At 41.5% G+C, this 22,712-nt stretch overlaps 1 protein-coding gene across 9 annotated transcripts in view; it reads left to right on the forward strand.

Moving 5' to 3' along the window:
* ARHGAP24 (Rho GTPase activating protein 24) overlaps window positions 1-22,040 on the forward strand; it is a 184,907-nt gene extending 162,867 nt beyond the window's left edge. For all 9 annotated transcript variants that reach the window (XM_032109587.1, XM_032109588.1, XM_032109586.1 and 6 more), the window contains 6 exons: window positions 3,409-3,616; window positions 13,990-14,122; window positions 14,873-14,946; window positions 15,356-15,477; window positions 17,997-19,068; window positions 21,310-22,040. In XM_032109587.1, coding sequence (XP_031965478.1) covers window positions 3,409-3,616; window positions 13,990-14,122; window positions 14,873-14,946; window positions 15,356-15,477; window positions 17,997-19,068; window positions 21,310-21,553 — 1,853 coding nt within the window. In that variant the 3' untranslated portion in view covers window positions 21,554-22,040. The remainder of the gene's footprint in view (window positions 1-3,408; window positions 3,617-13,989; window positions 14,123-14,872; window positions 14,947-15,355; window positions 15,478-17,996; window positions 19,069-21,309) is intronic.
* Window positions 22,041-22,712: the final 672 nt, after the last annotated feature.

A 22,712-nucleotide genomic window follows, 5' to 3' on the forward strand; every position in this document is an offset into this window, starting at 1 on the left:
TTCATCATTTTTTCTGCCAAATATTTTGGAAGTACAGTTCTTCACAGGAATGCCTTTTGCTTCCGAATAGTCACCCTCTTAATGCTTGTAGACTCTTCATCTGCAGTATCTCTGTAGCAGTTAGTTGTGGCATGAGAGGGGATAAAAGCATTGGAGAGGGGCAGTGGAAGAAGGTGCACCTCAGCCAGCAGACAGCAGAAGGATGATGAGCCAGGTAAAAGCTATGACAACATGATGTGGAAGCAAAATCGTCACATTTCTGCCTCTTCTGCCCCTGACAGCAGAGTACCTTTGTCATAAGGCATCAGCAAGTCTGTAACTTCAAGTCAATATTTGTGCAGGCTTATCATGACTGATTCATTTCATGGCCAAGTTCTGCCTGGTGCAGTGTTCTACATTTGTTAGGTGAAGGAAATGCTTCCTTTGCAGAAGTTCAGCCTACACCTTGACACCAACCCAAGCCTGCCTGAGATTAATTCCAATGCCAAACAAATTGAAAAACAGTGTTTAATTCTAGTTACAGACATCTTAGTGCTTTATGGTTCCCGCTTGTTTTCATTTTGTGTTGTCATGCATCAGCAATTTATAATAATATAGGAAGGTTCTTTGCTCCCACTGCACAAGCTGCCCATATTCTGATTTTATTCATTATCTATTAGATGTGCTTTGAAAACCAATTTTAAAATGAACTAAAAAAAAGGCAGCATCCAAAAAATGTATTGATAGAAAGTGATGTGTTTTGACTGCAGTGTCATTACTAATAGGAGTTTCAAAGCACTCTGGTAGGTCTAAGAACTTATTCTCTCCTGCAAATGTAAGCTGCAATATGCACATTACTGACTAAAGGAAGTTAGCATGGTGAGAAGAAGGTACAGCCAGCAGGAGAAAGCTTATTCCTGCTAATTGTACTGTCAGTGGGCGTGAGTTGTAATTATACATACATTATAACTGTATAATTGGAATATCCTATTGTATTTTGTTTGAAAAGAGGCAAAAAGTCTTGTGTTTGAAACCAGGAAATCTCATGGCTTCTTGCAAGAAAGCTCAGGCTATATGTTCATAGGGCAGACTGGACTAGGATGGCCAACTCCTGCACCTAAGAAGGAATAACCCCAGGGAAACAGCTCTGGGGAAGGGACCTGAGTGCCCTAGGGGACAGGCTGGACAGGAGCCAGGAGTAGACCTGGCAGCAAGGAAAATTGGACAGCAGTCTGGGCATTATCAGCAGTAGCAGAGCTAGCAGAAGGAGGAAAGTGATTAACATCCTCTGCTTAACATTTTTTAGACCATATTCCAAATATTGCATCCTTTAACAACAACAAAACAAAAAACCACTGAAACCAGGTGGAGGTGGAGATTCATTAAAGGGAGTTGAGCAAAGGCTCACTAAAGTGTTCAGGAGCTAGAACACATGCCCTTTGAGGAGAGGCAGAGAAAATGGGGCTTGTTCAACTGGGAGAAGGGACAAACTGGGGGGCACTGAACAGCAGCCTTCTCGTATATTAACAACTTTGAAATCCCCAGACTCCCATAATCACACACATTCCTTAACTGGCGTTCACTGGTCCTTCTTCCCTAATTCCCCTGCTTTGAGGAGAGTGTAGCAAGTGGAAGGACTTGAGGATTTTGTGTTGACCAACTGCAACTCTTAACTTGGACAAATACAGGAAACACAGATTCAATTAATACTCCTCCCACCCCCATAGTCAGTTTGTAGGAGGTTAGAAAAGTATGCAAGAATTAAGAAAACATACTTAGCATACTTGACTCCTCTGCCAGCCTGGAGGCCCTGAACTTTGTGGATGCTACATCAGCCAGTATTCTTCTAAGCTTGACTCACTCTGAAATTTCAAAAATTCCTTCTTTAACTGTTAATTGTTGGGCTTTGGGTTTTGTACAGCATGAAAGAAAGAGAGCTAATAAAGAGTGACTGTGTGATGTTCCTTCTCCTTACCTACTGCTGGCTTTGGCATCCCCAGGCATGGGTACCATGGAAATCACAAAATACACTGCTCTGCATCTCAGAGACTCTCTGGATGTCTTAGCAGGACATCAGTTACTCTCTCCAGTTATTTCCTCTGCTACAGTAAAAATAATTGCTTTTAAGGACAAACTCCAGACCTTCAGTATGGTTAACTTGAGACTTGCCCTACATCCTTGAGCATTTGCAAGGCAACTGTTCTGCCTGCAACTGAGGTGTAAGTTACCTTTCCTTTCTGTTAAAGGAAAAACGTGCACATTAAAGGTTACCCAGATGGATGCTGAATTGTAATCTATGGGTGAATTAAATTTTTAGTTCAAAATCAGAAGCCGTCTAGCTCAATTTTGGGCTTTTTTTTTTAGAAAAAGCAAACCAAAACAATTCTGGTTTTCATGTTGAATATTTTTAAACCAGCAGGAACAGTGTGCTCAGTGAAGGGCACAATTTACTGCCTTTTTTCTTTCTTTTACTTTATAGTGTACATCATTGCAAAAGTGAAGTAGTCATTTGGTCTTTAATTTCTGATCGTGACTGCGTTAGAACTATTCATTGTCCTGCTATATATAGAAATTGAATTGCCTTGCTTCAGCCTCGGTGCTGTTCAGCAAGTGGTGGTCTCCAGAGAGAGCTTCCAGCACAGATGACATGCCTTGAACGTTATTGTGCTGCTCTGCACTTCGAAAGGAGAGGCAAAGTAAGCTCTAAAGAGTAGCTGTTGTTCCAGTGGTAGCAATGATACCCTCAGAGCAGGGTGAAAATTAATTCCGTCAAAAAACCTCCATTTTCTTCGGAGCTTAAGGACAAATTTTGGTTTCCTGCAGTTCATCTGACGTATTTTACCTTTCATGTCAGGAACTTCTGCTCATACACAAAATTTATTATTGCTGAAGCAGATGGTGATAATGCAGTTGGTAATACATTGTGGATTTATCATTGTCTATTTGAAGAACAATAATTTCATTCAGTAGAGACAAAATGCTGAGTTATATTTATAAATATTTTTCCCTCCATGTGTACAGGTAATGTTCATATGTCTTTGGATCTGATACAGGAAGTACTTAATAATTAGACATCAACCAGAAAAGATGGAGATATGCATCACTTTTGAATCAGAAGTTTTGTGACAGAAAATCCTATTTGTGTTATTCCTGTGTTTTCTGTGCCTGTGGTCTTGCAAATAGTTTACAGTATTTTATTTTTGAGCTTTGTTGTTTGAGTTTTTGAGCATTGTTGTAAAATGTCAGCCAGCACTGTATTTCCAGATGAGTGTCAAGGGTGAAATTGAGCATTTTATTCTTAAGAAAGCAGTAGGTTAATTGTCCCGGCATTTAAATGACCTGCAGATTGCGTGGGTTGTAACAGAAGGTGTGGGCTCCTCAGATGTGTTTATGATGCTAAGCTGAGTCAGAGCTCTTTTTTTGGTGCAGGTATTTTTGGGCAGAAGCTGGAAGACACTGTCCGGTACGAGAAGCGCTATGGGAACCGCCTGGCTCCCATGCTGGTGGAGCAGTGCGTGGACTTCATCCGACAGCGGGGGCTGAAGGAAGAGGGCCTTTTCCGACTGCCCGGGCAGGCCAATCTCGTCAAGGAGCTACAGGATGCGTTTGACTGTGGAGAGAAGCCTTCTTTTGACAGGTAAAAGCCTCCAGCTGTTCCCCACTCCCTGGAGCCAAGGCAGGACACGGTGTGCTGGGCTGGCTGACCCACGGTGCTGTAAAACACATGGCAGCAACAGATAGAATGACATGTTTTTGTAGGTTTCTCTGTGTGTTTCCTATTACCGCTCTGAAATGTCTTCTTTTTTGTTCTGACTTTGATGTTTGATTTCAAAGCGTTTCTGGAGAATTTCCTTTTGTGCAAAGTTGGTTAGGAGAAGTATTGCTAATGTTTTGGTTTAATCAAAAATATCTGGATAGCCTTGATCTTAATATCATTTGAAATGCAGTGGTGATGCTGGCATTTAGTCAGTTCCACAAAGGAAGAATTTCTGTTATCACCAATCTCAGTGTGTTCTGTTATCTATAAAATTGACTGGAAGTGAAGTGTACTTTCATGTATTCCTTTATAATTTTGGGCCTTTGGTCTTACAGTAAAAGTCACTCTGGCCATAAAAACAAACCTATGTGGTCTTGAGGGTCCAGGTTTGATTTGTATTCCAATGTTTATGCAGTTCTACAAAGTTAATGAGAGTTTCTGGGCCAAGGAAAACCTAGTCCTGTTCACACAGCTGTGTATGACTTTACTCTCCTGTACGACTAATTTTTGTACTCTTTTCCTGTAAGCATTGACAGCAGCAGTCACATATTCAGAGTGTGCAATCAGACAGACCTGGTGGATTATGAGTGCTACACAGACTTTTAAACTCTGGTCAGAATTAGTATGATGGTAATGAAATTCCGATTCAAGAGACTGTTAAACAGTGGTTGTCCTCAGCATGTGCCCTAAGCGACATCCATAGCACACCCCCACAGTGACATCAGGGTGCTTCACTGCAGTTGTGGGCCCAATGGGAATTAGGAGGAAGAGGCAGATTGCATTTGTTACACGAGATCTTTGTCTGATAGCAATCCAAGTAACAGGAAGGAAAGTGTAGCTTGATCTTCTAGTGCAAAAACATGCCATAATTCAAACCTGATTGTTGGAAATCATTTAGGTGCCTCCATTCCCTGTTCCTGTGAAGTGAGCCGATTCATTAAGCTTGAAGTTTTGTGCATCAGATGCACAGAAGGCAGACACTTGTAATGCTCTTTCATCTCCAACAGTTTTCCTTGGTCCTGACCCTCACTTTACAAGAAAAGTTAAGAATTTATAATGCTCTGGAAAAGTGATTTGTCTTCCTATGAGGTTTATTAGTTTCTTGTTTGAAGGTGAGTTAGGATAACTGATGAGTAAATGGCGTTATGAAGCCAGAGGACTATGGGAAGTGACAGTGTTAGCTGATAAATGTTTATGGCATGCTCGCTTACTGTTCAGGTACCATGTAGCTTATTTAAAAATGGTAACGAAGCATCTATTGGGTGCATCTTCCTTACTTGGACATTATGATAAATACTGCTGATCACGTCTGTCTCTACCAAAGAGTAGGCAAATGGCAGAAACAAAAGGTTTTTCTATGCCTGTAAGCCAAATAATTGTGGAGGAAATGCTTAAGAAAACAAGCCACCCCGAACTGTGGGAAGATGATGTACTGAACACCCCACTGAGAGGTACAGCTTGAAGGAAGTGCACAAGTTCTAACTGCTCCAAACAAATGAGACCAGGGCTCAGCCACACTAATTTTTTTTCAAGGTTATCTAGCAACATCTTTAGCACAGACTAATGAGCCCCATGAACAGGTATGCTGGCTGAGCTTTAGCAGATGAAAAGGAGAAGAGATTTTACATGCTACTGCTGTGAAGAATGCACGTAATTTCTACTCTAGCAATTAGGAACATCAGCAGGAGCTGCCTATAAATCGCTGGTCCTGCAGTTCTGCTTCTGAAGCTGAGAATTTATAGAACACTGACCTTGTATGTCCCCGTGTCTTGCACAGGGTACTTTTCCTGTTTACTTTTTCACATTTGAGTTTGAGGAGGTGTGATTTAGGTGTAGCACTGGTCCAGAAGTCAAGCAGACATAAACTCTGCTCTGATCTCTGCTTTGTTTCCATTGGACATCTGCCTTTTTCCTCCAACCTGTTGTTCCATTTGTAAACTCTTGAGGTGAAGTTCATTTCATAGTGTTTACAGAGTACCTGTGTGATGACCTTGGTTTTGGGGTAACTTTTCATTGTGCTGAACAGCAGCATGGGCTCCAGGTTTAATGCAGCCAGTTTGGCAAGTTGAGCTCTTGGAAAACAGCCACAATATGAAAAGTGCTGTAGAGAAAGAAAAAACCACATACATTAGGCATCCATGCGTACTTTTTCTTGTGAGCCTCCAGATCCACTGTGTTTAATCTGTAGTTACATGTTATTATTAGCCAAGCGTCCCATGGTGCAAAATTTGCCCAGGTTCTCTCTATTAATTTATATTTTGCTGGTTCTCGTACATCAACAGTAAGAGACTTTTGCAGTTAGAGCAGAGCTGACATTTTTGTTCCTGGGGCATGGAGCACAATGGAATACAGGTCACACTTCCGTAGCAGTGCTGGTTCACTGGCTCTGGCTGGGAGAAAGACTGGCTGCTGTCATCAGTGTTGGAACTAACACAAAGAGCTGATGTTTGAGGAGTTTGCCATTTTTCATACTCACACTTTTTCCATGTGCAGGTGCAGATAAGTCAGACAAAGACTTCAGAACATGTGAAGATGCTTTGAAATACATGTGCAGGCTTGTGTATATTTTTGTGTGATAAATTACTGTTAAATAATTCTTCTCTTTATGCCTTCATAGCCGATTTAGTAAAATACGTAACGTAGAATTAAAAGCAAAACCAAAGGTAAGATCATACACCCATGGTTAGTACTCCTTTAAAGTGTCATCTCTGTTTTAAGATGGTTGTACACCTTAAATCACCTTACAGGTGTTGGGAGATGGAGTTCAGAGGCACAGATCTGCTCTTTGGCCCAGAGTTCAGCTGCTGTCCACGGTTCTGTGGAGACCCTGGCCTTCTTTCTCCCCTCTTGCCTTCCTGTCTGCACGCCTTTGGCAGAGAAGAACACAGAGGAAGCACAAGTAGAACAAATACAGCAAATTAGAAACAAGAACTGGAATAGCTTTGCTCAAAAGAAAATGCAGCCATGTTTTGAAACACAAAACATACCTGAGAAATGGTTGTACTCATGCGAGTTAGCAGCTGGATGTTCCAATACTGAAGTCAGTTATAAAAATGCAGTGGAAAAAACCTTCACTTATTAATTTTGATCTTGATCTTATGATTGGAATAAGATGTTGCTGAAGAATCATGTATGAGAATGGAACAAGTATTTAAAATTTTTCAAACTCACAGACTGAGAAAACCCTGTGTCTGATCTGAAACATCCAGCCCCCCAGACCCCCCTCTTATAAAAACTGGAACATCATCATTTCTTGCAGTATTGGAAAGGTGAGGTGCAGCTGCTACAGCTGAAAACTGCTGAGGCCTTTCATGTGAAGAAAAACACAGCACCTCAAAATTGTGTGTCAGTTCAGAAACAAAAATCAATAAATACCTCACTCCCTCTGAATGTATCTGCACATATTGTGAAATTTGCTTTAAGGAACTAGCAGTGCAATTAGGCAATCACTCATACTTGCTACTATTTGAAATATCCTTGGTATTTCCAGTACAGCTCCACCTCTGTGTAAAATTGCCCCCTCCAGGGAATCTATTTTCTTTGCCCTTGGGGTATTTGCTTCTCTCGTCCTGTGTGGCTTATGTTTTACTTATAAAGTCCCTCATCTCCTTTACAAATCATACATTTGTTATGATACAAAGTGAATTATGACCATTTGTTCTGTAAAATTAGCACAGAGAATATGGCACTGCATAAGGAAAATAGCATAAGGACTTGTTCTCCAGTTTTTACCTAGGAGGGATACAAAGTTGGATTTCTCTTTTAATATTGCCTCTTTCCATCTGCTGTTCGTCACAATTACTACCAGATGACACGTGAGATAAGATTGCTCAAGGAGGAAAAATATTTGAAGTGTCACTGAAACAAATATTAATTAAAAAATTAATGTGATGATACATGTGGCTTGGATTTTCATAACTATTACTGATGTGTATAGTTCAGTAGTTCAGAAGAGCTCAAAAGTTTCATAGCCAGCATTAGTGTGCATGGACAGGAAAGAAGGAAAGTACAGAAATGCATATTTAACAAAGCATTTTACTATGACTATGAATTCCTCTAAGGAAGAATACAGTGTATTACAGGACAAAATGTTACTGCTCTGGTCACCATTGCAGTCAGCTGAGAAAAAGGTACCTAAGTTGATAGTATGTGATAGCTGGGAAATGGTAGCTGTGACTCACTGGAGCCATGTAATCCAGAATGTAAACTGGTATGTTCCTGTGCATTTAATCACTGGGATTGTTGAAGCAAAATAAGACAGTGACGAGGATGAGGTGACAAGGAGCACATGCACAGTTCTTTTTTTCCTACCGAGGCAAAGAACGCTTTAAAATTTTGGTGAATGCAGGAAATGGGACATGTCTCAGTGGGGCCGCAGTCTGCATTGGCACTGTGCAGATGGCAAGTAGAAAGCACTGGTTGTAAAAATTGTTCTTTGTTTTCCAGATACAAGCCTGTACATAAGAACTTGTTTGGAAGCAGATAGTTTCCTGCAAAGAAGGGGCTTTATATGTCTTCCTACTGGCAAAGTGCACTAATCCCTAAAACTGCACAGCACATTTTTATGTGAAATGAAGTCTTTACTCGAAAGCTTGTTCCTGCCAAACACAAATGGCCTTAGGCCTGTGAAAATTCCTGTTTGTTTCTGCCTCTTCCAGACTTTCTTCCCTGATCCTCTCAATCTGCTCATCAGCTATACCTCTGGACCCACTTCCATGTCCTTTCCAATTCCAGGCCTTTTTCTAACCGGCTAACGGAAATAACTTCTGCATATGTCACAACTTAAAAGACCTAGTCTAGTAATTAAATACACATTAGGAGACATATCTATTGTGATGCAGGGGTCATTAAATCAGTTTAATTGGTATCCTGTTGTGTTTTTAGTTGGGTTTGTTGTCCTCAGAGTGTTTTTAGTTATTGGCAATGTGAATGAACATTTGTAGTTACTTTGCATGAATTTCTGTTTCAGAAGTGGTTGGTTTGTCAGTTCTAATTAAAAAAAAAAAAAGCTACATATTTTATTTACCAATGACAAATGATTTCTTAGCCATGGTCACCTTTAAGAAAGGATGACTTTTTTTACTATGTGTAAGGTCTGAGAGAGTGTTTTTTTCCAAGCATTCACACCTGGGTTGCAAAATCTGTGCCTTTTTCTTCCTGTAAACAAGGACAAGTAGTTTATTTGTTGTGGGTTTCCATGTTTTTGCATATGCTTGCAATCCCTGAAAAAAATCTTGGAAAAACTTAACAGTTTTTCTGAACAATCTGTCCAGCATATTCATGGGAGCTGGTAGAGGAAGCCCATCTGTTTCTTAGACCTCTGCCCACCTTACCTGAAAGCACTTGTGTCTCTCTTTAGGGATCTGTATTTTTCTAAGCAGTTTTTAACATCCTTCCTCATAGAGTTTATCTTTTTCTTTGTGCTAAATTGCACAAAATCCCAGCTGTCTTCATTGCTGTTTTTAAAGCCTTTATAAACCTGGATAAATTGGCTGCTGTTAAAATTACTACAGTGGATATCTAACTTGGAAATAGAGTCTGCCAATCTTCAATATTCCTTGTGGACTGTGGAAGGCAGCATGCTTTGTAAAAATGGTGAGCACAGGGACAAAGGAGCAGGATAGGTTTGATTTATTTCTCTGTCTAAACCAAAAAATAAGAATTGAGCTCAGTTGATAACTTAAACTAGAGCCAGACTTCGCAGCAGCAAGGAGAGGAGAAGACTGCTCAGGGCTTAAAATGGTAAACACTTTCATGTATGTTCCACAAGTTGTAGGCAAAATTTAATCTGGTACTTAGATGAGGCACAGGACTGCTTGCACTAGATCTGCATTATGTAGGAAAATTATATAGAGTAGTGCTTTGAAGATACCCACATAGGGGAAGAAAAATCACATAGACATTAAGTTAACCTGACCTTTGAATTTCTGAACCAAAGCCTGACTCCCAAAATCAATCAGACTGGTACACAAACTGTAATGTTCTCCTTTGTTTTATTACCAGGACTCCTAAATTGAATTATAGCCTCACAGCTTGTTGTTCCCTACTGTTTGTTCTTCATGCAGACTGTTTATGTACCATCATGATCTAGAGCTATTTTTGGCACAGCATTAATCTTTCTGTAATGTGACCTTGCCTTGTTAATACTTCCTCTCACAGAGTTTATGAGGGGCTTGTTGGCTTTGCGCTCTGAAGCGCTGACTCCGGCTCTCTGAACGCGCTGTCTGCTTGTCTGAGTGCGAGGGTTATGCCTGGATTTCTGGTGACCTGCTGGGCTTCAGTGAGATGGTTTATGGTAGAGAGAGTGAAAAATTTCAGGCAGTGTAATCGGTCTGACAGCCACTTCCATGGTGTCTGTGGTATCACAAAGGAAAGTGCTGTCAAACAGCAACGCCATGAGAAATATTAATGACAAAGTTCAGATGAATAGGGCCTTGAATATGGGCAGTCTGATGACTAAGGAGAGGCTGGGACATATTTGCATTTGTCATGCCTGTGCGTGAGCAGTGTTGGAGTGGGGGGATGCTCCTTTGGAAATGCCACCATGAATGCAGTATTAATATTTTGGCGAGATAAGTCATCTTTGTCAGACCTCCCATCACAACATACCAAAATAACTGTTCCTCAGCTTGCTGATGCTTTTTATGTTGCATTCAATTCCCCACTCTGTGCTTTGTCATTCCCATTTCAAGCTCGTAATTGTGCACTTGGAGAAAGTCTGCCTCAGTTAATGAGAGTTGTTCCAATTTAGATAACAGAGGATTTTCTGCCGTAATTGACATACTATGTTTTAATAAAAATTAATGAATACTTCTAATCTTGTTAATTATGAATGTGTAATCATGAAACACTTTGATATTACACAGTCAGATAGCAAAAGAAATATGAAGATCGGTGTAATCATTAAATTTCTGTAGCTGTAATGATTCTGGAATGTAGGCAAGGACGGTGCTGAAGGGGGAAATTCTGCCCTGTCTTAAACTGATCAGCTGTAATTGGAAGAAGTCCACAAGGAAAAGGTCTTCCACAGACCTGCAAAGATTCACATTTTAAAAACTACACCAATTATCCTCAAGGAAGAAATATAAGTGCTGTTGTTTGACTTAGACTGCGGATGGAACACCGTAGACTAAAAAGGGGAATAAATGCTCCCAGTCCTCCAGTTCAGCACTTCTTTGAAACCCATGGCTGTCCTCTGTGGCTGAAAAGTGCTTAGTGGTATTCATGGACTGAAATACCCAGAATACAAATGCATTAGGACTGGAGTCTGGCATTTTAAAGTTTTCCTCTGTAATTTAAAGCAAAAAGTGGATAAAAAAATACTACATTGCAAGGTCTAAACAAGTCTCACATTCTGAGAGACGGTCTTTTAGTAACATTATTTATAAAAATACCATCATTTTTGTACCCCCAGTTGCACTCAAAAAAGGAGGTCACTGGCTTTTGTCTAAATGTTGATTTAAAAATCCGATTCTTAAAGAGCTTGGCAAGCAGTTTTTGTCTGTGTATACAGACTGTGTGCATTTTGTTTGTCCTGCCAAAATTTGTATGGTAATTTCTGTACAGATAGACTAAATCCTAAGAAGTGGTCCCGTACAGTTAAGGGAAAAAGTAACTGATGTTCCATAATCTTACTTTACTACCCCACCATCTCGTGGCAGTCTGTGGTATTGCCTTAGAAAATAATAATTTAAAAATGAGTTTAAAATATTGCATGGGTGTCTCTGTCTATTAATTGCGACCTGGGTTTTTAATCCCATCCTATAAAACACCTTTCTGTATGCTTGTAAGTACAGCATGTGCTTCAGGAAGTTAATTTGAGAGCAACACTCCCCAGTTTCCTTCCTCCTCAGCATGCTGCCTCCCCATTTCTCTCTCAGTTCTTCCGTGGTAGACCCACAGTGTTTGGCACTCATCTTACCTCTCGCAGTGATAATCTAGCGGTATTTCACACTGAAAAAAGGAAGTTTATAAATTGCATTCATTTTCAGGGCTTCTGTCCCCTTCTTCAGCCTTTTTATCCTTCAGCTGCTGTGCCCTCCAGGAACAAGTATTCCACACAAAGGACTGGTGTGGAGTTGTTCTTACATACTACAGGAAGCATGATCCTGGCAGTACAAAGAAGGGAAGATGTTACTGTGTAATCCCCTTACTGAGAGACCTGTGTGCCAACTTCTAATTGTTCTTCAGTAATTTCCCTCACTTAACCTCCTTGATTCTTGTATTTTGGAAAGACCTCTCCAGTTTTATGCAAATAGACTCTGGAAAATGTTGTTAAGTTCTTCAGCTAGGTGTGAGGAGTTTCCTTGCTTAAATAACAAAACCAGTAATAATAAAATCTTCAGAAAGGCAATCGGTGCTGAATTGGAAATAGGTAGAACAGAAAGGTTAGAGGCCAAATCTGAGCTAGCATTTGAAATCTCATAAAAGAGTACAATCATACCTAGTTCCTTGCTAGTAGTTCCCCACATTTGTTATATATGCATCCAAAAAGTGCAGTAGGGTAAAACCACTGTTTTGAATTGAAGCCACTCTACATCAAAGGGTTGCAATCAAGAGATTAGAATTTGAACTCTCTTTAGAAATGTGGGTTTGCATTAGTACTTCGTAGAGTTTCTCTAGAAAACACTTTTTTGAATTTGGGCTGGGAATTATTCATGTTTGAATTAGAAATATTTTCTGCAAATTCATTTTGAGGAGTTTGGTGGTGGTGAACATTTAAATATATATAGTGCTTTATTGTCTCTCTTCTTTTGTTTTGACATACCATACCACATTGCTCTGGGTTGTTCTCACCATTCTTGTTAAGATTTAACTTAGTAAAAGCCATTACTGTTTTAACAGATTATTCCAAAATAATGATTAACATACCTCTAGCAAAGCTTAAGTGCATCAAATACCAATGGTTCCCTTTGAGACACTGTGAGTTTAAAAAAATACTCCACGTGTGAAGTCTTCAAAGAAAAAGAAAATATGTAACAATGCATAACATAAAAATACATAACATTGTAGGCATGTGTGTGCATTTTCTGTTTCTTACTAATGAAACTGGCAAAATTTAGTGTCCCCTTCTTTGATTTTTCATAAATCAGAGTGGAAGATAGCAGCTTGCAGTACAAGTCTTTATCTGAACCAGGGAAAGCATGTAGAACATTCCAGTAAGGATTTGAATAAATGCCTGAGTAGCTAAACCCAGAGATGGAGCCAGACATAATGCCAAGAGAGCTTTCTTCATGCATTAGCATGTGCCTTATATGTAATTTCTACTTACTTATTTTCAGATAAGTACTCCTAAGTTGTAACTTTACCCACCACAGAAACATTGAAGCCAAGTGGGATTGCCTACTCTGAACTTGTGATTTCAATCCTTTTCCTTGTGTTCTTACTTTTAGTGTGCCTGATAAACAGCTGAGGCTCCTAATAGCTGTATCCAAAAAACCCTTACATTTCTGCAAGTGCACTTATGGGAAGTATGTCGTATCAGGTCTTTGACTGTTGGCCCTGTGATGTTACCTGTTGTGCAAGCATTCAGACACTTTCTGTTTGGTGCCTCAGCTTACTTGGTACAGGATAGAGCTAAAACTCGTCTCCCAGGGATTTGAGGTTCCGATTGTAAAGTATATCCAGGTTTTCAATGTAAGAGTACGGCTAAAAGGCACAGTAGTCATTTTGTGGGAGCCCACAGGAAAAAGATGCATGTCAGGGAAAGAGCTGTAATTCCAATAGGTAGACTTCAACTAAACACCTGTGGTATATGTGATTTCCTTTAAAACCTGCTTCCTGAATACTGATAGCAGAGGAGGTGGTGATCCACTGGAATTGAGACATGCTGGGCATGTTTTGGGAACTGGGGCCATCTCTAGTAGGAGAATAATCCCCACTGTGTAAATGTAATGCCTGGTTTCTGGCTCAGGTGAAAACAAAAAGTGTGATTTAAGATCAATTTTGCATGTCTGAAGGGACGTGCTTGTCAGCAAGAGCCAGGATCTATCTCCTCCATGCCTGTCTCTGCACTGTAATTATTTATGGTAATAAATCATTGGAGTTGACAGACATGTGCCTGTGGGTATCCTGAGTTATTCATAGGACAAAAAAATCCAACAAAAACTAGATTACAGGTGGGGTTTGTAAATGTATTTATTGCTGATGAGTAAAATGTGGGGTGACAATGGAAAAGTGGCAGGTTTTAGCCTGTCAATGTCACAGTATCATCCTGATTCACATTAATGACTTCTTGTATTCCACCCCAACAGCAACACAGATGTGCACACGGTGGCTTCACTGCTCAAGCTGTACCTAAGGGAACTCCCAGAACCAGTCATACCATATGCAAAATATGAAGATTTTCTTTCCTGTGCCAAAATGCTCAGCAAGGAGGAAGAAACGGTGAGTTGGTAACTCAAGTAAGATGAAATAAAAGGCTGTTCCAGTTTTCAGGAGGAGAGAAGCTGGTGGTTGTCCTAATTTAAAGGAACATCTATTAAATGAGGCAGGTTTTGTAGGAAAATTGTTGCCACGTGGGTCCTTTGGAATTCTAAATAAAGGTGTGTAGCATAACCTTAGCTGTATTTATTGCATGTCACTGAATCGAGTTCAAGTAAACATCACTGTAGCCAATGGCTTCCGTTTTGCATGGAATAGACTTACATTTCCATGGGTTAGATTCTGAACTATAAAAGGAAGGGTCTTGGTGGTTGCTGCTCAACCCTTGCTGTTAAGTCAGGAGTCATTTATTAGTCAGAATCTAGTATGGACCTGAACTGGGTAAAATAACCAAGTAGTTTCTTACAGGAAATGTCAGCTAGTTCAAACCAGAATTGTTTCTGGAAGCCTTGTTGTCAGCAGGAGGAATGGAGCTGCTGGTCAAAAAAAAAAAAAAAAAAAGAATAAAAGAAAAAGACATGATGAAACCAAGATATTTCTTTTCTTGTTTATTTTTTTCCAGAGCTAACTCTTGTTACCCAAATCCAGAATGGGTTCTACAAGCTGTTCTGATCATAACCTATATTTAATGCTGCAGTTTCAGTGGTGTGTTTGTTGTCTTGCAATTGGAATTGCTGACTTTTTTTTTTAATCTGATAAAGTGTTAAAAAACTATGCTTACTCACTCTTTATTTTTCCTTAAACCTCTTAAAGGGCCTGAAAGAGCTGGTGAAGCAAGTGAAGAGCCTGCCAGCTGTCAATTACAATCTGCTGAAATATATCTGTAGGTAAGTGCTCTTGCAAGAATATCACAATGGTATTCATAGGTGTGAGCTGACAGATAGACCTGTCTGTGGATGTGCCCTGAAGGAACAACATTGCTCACACTTGGAGGACTGGTGAACTCAAGTGAAGGTGCTAAAGCTGTAGATTTACTGCGTGACTAATTAGTAATTTGCTCTATCAAGATTGTGACTTTCTTTCATATGCAGGCAAGGAGTGCAAGAAAGTAGAAGTGAATATATTCTGTCCTCTTGATAGGACACAGTGTTTCCCATTTCTAACTGCGGTTACTGGCTTTGTTTACATTTGGAATGCAGTACTTAAACTATGTTAAGGAACAATTACATGCTTTGACTTTTTTTTTCTTTAATTTCCTCCTTACATGTTCCTTAAGGACCTCTTTCTTCCCCCCAGATTCCTTGATGAAGTCCAGTCGTATTCAGGTGTAAACAAAATGAGTGTGCAAAACCTGGCTACAGTTTTTGGCCCCAACATCCTGCGCCCCAAAGTGGAGGATCCTCTGACGATCATGGAAGGTGAGCTTACTGTACATAACTTGTAAGGGAAAAGAAGAAAGGTCTTCAGGTTTATTACCAGCACATACCAGTCCATGCAGTATATGCAGTAAGTTCCATATATCTGTTATATAGAGACAGAAGTTTTCAACCTGCATGAGCTTTTGGGTTAAATCTTGAAGGTTAGTATAAAAGCTACTGAAATGTGCAGCATTGCAAACAGACTTTGCATGAGATTGTTCTGCCCTGGCAACTTCACTAAACATGGACCAGTTCTCTCTCAAAATTTCCTGCTAACATGGCATGTTCTTGCTCAGCATGTGCAGTTGGAGTGCAGTTAATATTTTACCTGTGGTTCTTGAGGACGAGGAAAAGTTCAGGTTCACACTGCAGTGACCCGTGTAGAACCCTCACGAGGCAGTTGTATATTACATGCCTTCCTGAACAACAGGAATCAATTTACCAGCTGCATGCTCTCGCTTACAGCCGTGTTCAGCTGTAGCATTTTGCTGTGTTTAAGATAAAAATATGGACGTGACCAAGTCCTCCTATAACTTTCTTCTAGACTTAATCTTTGTGACTTTAACTCTCCATGAAGTACACGATGCCTTTTCTGCCATCAAACGTGTTTTGTTTAATGTGTAGGATTTACTCAACTTTCTCAAAAATTAGGGCTGTAGGCAGACTGTGCACTGAAAATGCTACCAAAACTCAAAAAAAGCAGTTTTCATAGTTTATTTGAGAGTGTGTGGAATTACTCTTTTCCTGTGAATATGATGCTTTTTCTCTTCCCCAGATACAACAATGCCCCGTACACTTTGTTCGTTTACTTGTTTTTCTAAAGTTTTTCATTTCCTCCTTCTTCCCTTCAATTCTTACCACAACAGCTATGTTGTTGTGAACAGAAACAAGGCATTTCCAAATCATGTATGAAATCCGTGAATACTGTCTGAGCAGCTCTCCAGCCTGCTTATCAACAGCCCTAGAATTAAAATGATGGTGCCTGTTGCAGGAAATGGGATGGATGCTACATTCGCTGTATGAAAGCACATACACTTTTTTAACTAGTGAGAAACGGGTTTGATTAAACAGATCTATGACCTTTTAAGCACACCTTTAAGATTTGACATAAGACAGTGCTGATTTGCAATTGGGCTACACATACTTAAATGTGTATGTAACAAAGCCCCTATACACATTGATTGGTGCTCATGGCCACCCTTCATCATTTCTCTTTGCTTTTTGGAAGATGCAGAGTGCTTTTCTTGCACAACTGTTCAAAATCAGCCATGCAGTTACAGGGAACCATATTTTTATGATGGGGATGAGGAGTTGGTTTTGTTTGATTCAGCAGAGATGGGGAAATTTTTTCCTGTCAAATGCAGTCATAAAAGTTGCCTGAAGACAATGCAATGTTTGTAGTCAGGTTCTGCACATAACAGGTAATGTTCTCAGAAGGAATGCAGCTAAGTATGCCATGGGAGTAGCTAAGTGAATTTTCCTACTGCCTAGTTCTAATGTATCATTTTGCCTTAGCAAACAAACAAGTGAGAACGCCTAAAAAAGATGTTGAGTACCCACATTGAATTGATTCTTGGTACTTGTATTTTAAAAGGGTGAGATACAAAATCCAGAGTATTACAAAGGAGTTGATGTTAAATGATTTTCACAGCGGGAATTTATTGATTAGAAGAGCACAGCATGCCTCCAAAACCTTTGTAGCAGTTTAAAAATGAGGTGGTTATTGTAACTACCTTGACCTTGTTCCTGAAATATTCTTAATAATCCTTAATAAGGGTCTGCTTAGCAAAAGAGTTGCACATCTTTATCTTGCCAAGTCCAATTCTAAATGCTGGTGTGTAAAGTGCAGTGCAGTCAAGTGGTGTGCTTTAAGAGGAAAGGCGGCCGCCTGTTAGAGGAAGCAGCAGGCTGTGGTCTTGCATTATTTCCATAGTGTGCTGTAATGTGGCATAGTTCTCTGGCTGCATATAGTCTCACCATGGAGTGGTTAAAGGCATTCACATTAAATTAATTCTCTCTCATTACTGCACTGTTTTGCTTCAGAAGACTAAAATGTCTGTTCCAGCAGTGTAAATCCCTTGCCTGCCCATTTGCTGTTTAACTGCCAAGCACAAGTGCTGTCCCAGAATGAGACCTTGGTCTTAAAACGTTCGCCACATTGAGTGGAAAGACATCATTTAGAATGATGTTACCATGTTCTGCTCATTATCTCCTCCTGTTGTCTTCAGGAAATGCAGTTACTGTCACGGTAACAGCTTCTTTGCAAATGTTCCTGTTGTTTTTAGGGGTCTGTGAGGCCTTGCTAGCTTGGTATGATGAAAGGAAGAGGTAATGCTGACGTGGCCCTGTAGCCAAGAGGCACTTCAGCCTTGTTAAACATTCTGGGTGTTACACAGATGGATGCATTGTGTCAATGTTTGTGTAAGCTGAATGTTTGCTAAGTATTTGTGGAATCTGATAAATAAAATACGTTTATGCCTTAAATAAAACAGGCCATTCACAGCCGCGTCTCCTTTCAGGTACAGTAGTAGTCCAGCAGCTCATGTCAGTGCTGATTAGCAAACATGAAGAGCTGTTTCCCAAGGATATAGACCCTCAGATGGGACCTGAGGTGTGCAACAACAACAACGAAATTCCAAAGAAAACTACTGCAGGGCAGCTACAGAACAAAGAGAACAACAATACCAAGGAGACGGCAGTGAGGCGCTGCTCTTGGGACACGCCTGAGTCTCCCCAAAGGGGAAGCATGGACTGTGAGTCTCCGACTGCTCTGCCAGGTAGCAAGACAAATAGCCCCAGGAACAGCATCCAGAAACCAGATGTCACCAGGAGCCCGCCACTCATGGTGAAAAAAAATCCTGCTTTTAATAAAGGTAGCGGCATAGTCACCAACGGGTCCTTCAGCAGCTCTGTGGAGGGCCCGGAGAAGAGCCAGACCTTACCAAACTGCTCCCTGCAAACCAGGAGAACATCATCCCTGAAAGGGCCGGTGACCAAGATGGGGACACACAGCGTGCAGAACGGAGGGGTGCGGATGGGCGTGTCCAGCACAGACGGGCACAGCAACACCCTCGGCAGCCGGAGCCCGGGCTGGGCACCCAATGGCTACGTCACTCTGAGGGACAACAAGCAGAAGGAGCCATCGGTGGGTGAGTCAGGCCAGCACAACAGGCTTTCCACCTATGACAACGTCCACCAGCAGTTCTCTATGGTGAACTCTGATGACAAACAGAGTGTGGACAGTGCCACCTGGTCCACATCCTCATGTGAAATATCCCTCCCAGAGCACTCCAACTCCTGTCGCTCATCCACCACCACCTGCCCTGAGCAGGACTTTTATGCGGGTAACTTTGAAGACTCTGTGCTGGATGGGCCACCACACGAAGACCTCTCTAACCCGGGTGACTATGAGAACAAAAGTGACAGGAGGAGTGTGGGGGGCCATAGCAGCCGAGCCACCAGCAGCAGCGATAACAGTGAAACGTTTGTGCCCAACAGTACCAACAACCACAGTGCTTTGCACAGCCTGGTGTCCAGCTTGAAGCAAGAGATGGCCAAGCAAAAACTAGAATATGAGACAAGAATAAAAAGGTAAGGTAGTTTGGCTCTTTGCCATCTGACTGCCTTTTGCAGAGTAAATCCAACTTTTCCCTCTCCTGGCTTGCACTAGCTGCAGTCACTACTGTGTCACTCACTAGGTGCTTGCCAATGGGTTTGTCATCTTTCAGTGTTGACATTGCTTCAGTGATACTGTGACCCAGAAGAGTTTGTTTCAGAGCAATTGTTTGCCATGGTTGTGACAGGTTATCCTGTTGGTGTCAAAAGTAAAGCCAGAACCTTGTGAGTGTCTGTATAAAATCTAATTAATAAAATCAGTAGGCTCTCACAGTGTTTCCGTTAGTTCACGCCTGTTCTCCAGAGAAAGGCAACTGAGTGTCACATTTCAGTGAAAACAATTTTGTGGCATATTCAACCTGTACTTTTTGGGACTGGGGAGACTGCTGGACTCCTTTCCAGTCCTCATTCCTCTTGAGAAAGTGCAGCATCTGGGAGTTAACTCTACTCGTGGTGCTGTCTTTGCTCTGCTGCTGAGCCTTTCCTTCACAGCTCATACCTGTTAAAAGAGAGCAAGGGAGGGATGTGTCTTTGTCTACAGATAGTGCCAACTCTGCTCGTACAGAGCGAGATTGCTAGGGTGGGTGGTTGTAATGATCAGTGAATAACCTCAGAGTCTGTGCTTAGCATTAATTAGTGCACTCAGCAGTGCAGAGCTGCACTCTCTTTGTAATAAAGGTTCTTCAGTCAAGCTGTTCAGGACTTTCTGTTCTCACCTCTGTTCAAGTCTTTCTGTTCTCGCCTCTGTTACACGGCAGCTCTGTGCGCTGGTACCTCTGGCACTGCAAGTCACAGATCACAACGTGTGAGAGCTGCTGGCAACAGCAGCTGCCAGTCAAAGTGCAGCACATGGAGTGTTGCAGTCTTTCACCTGCATCACTATTTTCAGCACAGTGTGCAGTGTAGTAGAGCACTTCAGAGAGAGTTTAATATATGTGATGGCTGTGTGTTTAGTACCACTCACACCACAGAGTCTATAATGGTTTGATTTGGAATGGACCTTAAAGATCATCCAGTTCCAAGCCCCCTGCCATGGACAGGGACACCTCCCACTACACCAGGTTGCTCAGAGCCCTATCCAGCCTGGCTTTAAACACTGCCAGGGATGGGGCATCCACAACTTCCCTGGGCCACCTGTACCAGTGCCTCATCACCCTCAAAGTAAAGAAATTCTTCCAAACATCTGATCTAAACCTACTTTCAGCCTGAAGCCACTCCCCCTCGTCCTATCACTACAGCTCCTGACAAAGAGTCTCTCTCTGGCTTCCCTGTAGGCCCCCTTCAGATACTGGAAGGCTGCAAGGAGATCTCCACACAATGTTCTCTTCTCCAGGCTGAGCAGCCCAGTCTTTCTCAGCCTGTCTTTGTAGGGGCTGTGCTCTAGTCCTCTTAAAACTTCATGGTCCTCCTCTGGACTTGGTTCAACAGTTCCATGTCCTTCTTATGCTGGGGGCACCAGAGCTGGACACAGTATTCCAGGTGGGGTCTCACTAGAGCAGAGCAGAGGGGCAGAATCCTGTCCCTCACCCTGCTGGCCATGCTGCTTTGGATGCAGCCCAGGACACAGTTGACTTTCTGGGCTGTGAGCACACATTGCCAGCTCATGTTGGGTTGTTCATCAACCATCACTCTCAAGTCCTCCTCAGCAGGGCTGCTCTCAATCTCTTTCCTACCCAGCCTGTAGGTGTGCCTGGGATTGCCATGACACAGGTGTAGGACCTTGTACTTGCTTTATTGAACTTCATGATACACATATTTACAGATACATGCGGGTCCATACTGGCAAATAGATGCAGCAGGCAGATCAGCTGAAGAAAGGAGACTAGCAGTGAAACAAAGGCATTCAGGGCACTGTTCTGACTTTGTGGGTGACACTACTGCAACTAGCAGCAGCCGAGTGTCAACACTTCCAGAAGTAAAAGGAATAGTTAGCCTACTCCTGGAGAATTAGATGGAGCTGTTTGCTTCTGTGCCTTTTGCTGTTCAGAGGCATTTTCTAAATCAGCTACCAAAGAGGCATTTTTAATAAGCTACCAAAGTGCTTGCCCTGTGAGAACATTTCTTTGATGAAGCCATTGTTTGTAGATATGCCCATCAGAATTTCAGTCTAAGCTTTATAAATGAAAAGACGTATGAATTTGTTGGTGGTGTGCATTTCTGCTTGAGTAAGTGAGGAGTTCTGCTCAGGAGCTGTCTGCTTTTATTTCCTTCATGCAGCTTGGAGCAGAGAAATCTCACCCTGGAGACTGAAATGATGGCCCTGCATGAAGAGCTGGATCAAGAGCGGAAGAAGTTCACAATGGTGGAAATCAAAATGCGTAACGCAGAGCGGGCGAAGGAGGATGCCGAGAAGAGGAATGATATGCTGCAGAAGGAAATGGAGCAGTTTTTCTCTACTTTCGGAGAATTGACAGTGGAGTCTCGCAGACCAGAAAGAGGCAACACCATCTGGATCCAGTGAGATTTGGAAGCATAGACTGTGGGACTTGAGGAAGGGCTTGGGGGTATTATACTGTATCAGGTGGCTGGTCACCTGTCTGAGGCTAGTACTCAACAAAATGTTACAAACCCTTGAAGGAAGAAATCATACATACATTAAGCACTCATATCTACAGTGTGTACTTACCAAGTTATACTCTTTGAATGCTTCATGAGACTACTGTCAAGTGTTACAACTGGATATGTGTATATAAATTTAAAAACCACCTTAGAGCAAGAGATGTATCTGAAGAAATATTTTAATGCAAGTCTTGTATTTAAACTGGTAAATTGAAATGTTGTTGCAATCAAGCTTTATATAAAGGCTTTTCTCCCTTGCACTTAACGTAATAAGCTATTTTTGGCATTGTGTTACCATCAGCTTATTTTGTATATCAAATGGGCTTTTTTTGTTTTTGTTTTGTTACCCCTTTTACTGGGGAGTGAAGATAAACAGATCTGTTAAGGTAGATGTGTGGATGGCTAGCCTTGATTTGCGTCGCTTCCAAACAGACAGCAGGATGAGAAACTCAAGTATGCCATGGGCAAAATAAAGCAGTACTGGTTTCACAGAACTGATGGCCAAGGGAGAAAGTTCTGGGGCAGCCCTATTGTAAAATAACACCAATATGAAGGATATTAAGTCAGCCAGATTGGGGACAGTGGCAATGGGGTAAACAGCTGCTTGTTTGGGAACAAACCTGGGTGGCCAAGTAAGAAGTTGGGAGAGGAGAAAGGGGGACTTAAGGAGAAGTTAATCACATGACCAGAACTTTTTGGTGTACCCTGAAGAAGCCCTGTGCCTGATCACTGCAGTTCAGAGCAAGGATATAAACCAGTTGTTCAGACCGTATTTGCGTCTGACTTACCTCTGTACTCTGGGTGAAAGTGAGTCCTTCTTGTAGTGCTGGTGAAGGTGTACACAGAGAAGTTTAACTGGAGATTCTGGTAGCCCTATCAGTGTGATGGGTATGGAAAAAATAACAAAAAAATGTCCGCAGTAGAAGTTACTGGGGCAACTAGCAACAAACAGTAAATAAGGAAAAAAATACACCAACATATTCACCACTGGTATTTACTGTGTATATTAGCAAGGTATCACACTGTCTGAATGCTTCAAGAGATTACTGTCAAGTGTTACA

This window comes from Corvus moneduloides, chromosome 5 (assembly GCF_009650955.1).
Source record: "Corvus moneduloides isolate bCorMon1 chromosome 5, bCorMon1.pri, whole genome shotgun sequence".
NCBI lineage: Eukaryota > Metazoa > Chordata > Aves > Passeriformes > Corvidae > Corvus > Corvus moneduloides.